The 774-nt window shown below is 69.1% G+C and overlaps 1 protein-coding gene across 1 annotated transcript in view; it reads right to left on the bottom strand.

Annotated features, from left to right (window-relative positions):
* CUNH7orf73 (chromosome unknown C7orf73 homolog) overlaps positions 1 to 570 on the bottom strand; it is a 12,024-nt gene extending 11,454 nt beyond the window's left edge. The window contains exon 1 of the mRNA XM_019544656.1: positions 462 to 570. Within this exon, the coding sequence (XP_019400201.1) occupies positions 462 to 476 (15 nt within the window). The 5' untranslated portion in view covers positions 477 to 570. The remainder of the gene's footprint in view (positions 1 to 461) is intronic.
* Positions 571 to 774: the final 204 nt, after the last annotated feature.

The following is a 774-nucleotide window of genomic DNA, read 5'->3' as shown; positions in this document are numbered from 1 at the left end:
GAGGGGCCATGCCTTAGGGCAGTGCTTCCCAAACTTTTCGTCGACGAGAGGAGCAACGCAAGTGTAGACGACAAGGCAGTGGGGAGAGTGGCAATGGCCAGTCCCGAAGCAAGTCCTCCCACAAGGGCTATCTTTAGAGGATGGAAACATGCAAGATGGCTCTGGAGTGAGTCAGAGCAAGCTGCATTTAGGCGTCCCGCCTCCGTGAGATCCTGCTTGCTCGGATCTCGGCGCAGACACAGCCCTGGGCAGCGCGTCTCCCCGGGGCTGCTGGAGCACCAGGGCCCACCTCCCCGGAACAAGCCGCGAGACGCCTCCACCGCTGAGGGAGCAGGAGCAGCTCCTGGTGTGTCCCCGGTGGCCGGGGCGGGAGCGGCCCTTCCGAGCCTGCGCCAGCAGCACCCGGCACATGGGGGCTCCGCCGCCCACTCGGCCCTGGGGGCCGGCCGGCCGGCACTTACCAGAAACTGAAACATGGCGCCCGCCTCCCCTAGAAGCCTTGCTTCTGCTCCTGTTCCTGGGGAAGTATTTCCCCGCCGCAGCAGCGCCTCTTCCGCCCGGCTGCTGCTGACTCACCGGCCGGCGCCAGTCCGCCCGTCTGTCTGTGCGCGTGTGGGTGTGGGCCGGCTCCGCCCCGAGCCCGCCGCTGCTGGGAGCGGGCCCGCGCTCTCCTGCCGACCCGCCCGCCGGCCCGCGGGGGCCGCCGCACAGCAGGGCCGAGGCGGCCGGGCTTGTACTCTAGCGGGAGTGTGAGCGCGCGCGTATGGGATGTGA

Source organism: Crocodylus porosus, unplaced genomic scaffold (genome assembly GCF_001723895.1).
Source record: "Crocodylus porosus isolate Cpor-Errol unplaced genomic scaffold, CroPor_comp1, whole genome shotgun sequence".
Lineage (NCBI taxonomy): Eukaryota > Metazoa > Chordata > Crocodylia > Crocodylidae > Crocodylus > Crocodylus porosus.
Note: the sequence above shows the minus strand (reverse complement) of the source record. Positions and strands in the feature narration are given on the sequence as shown.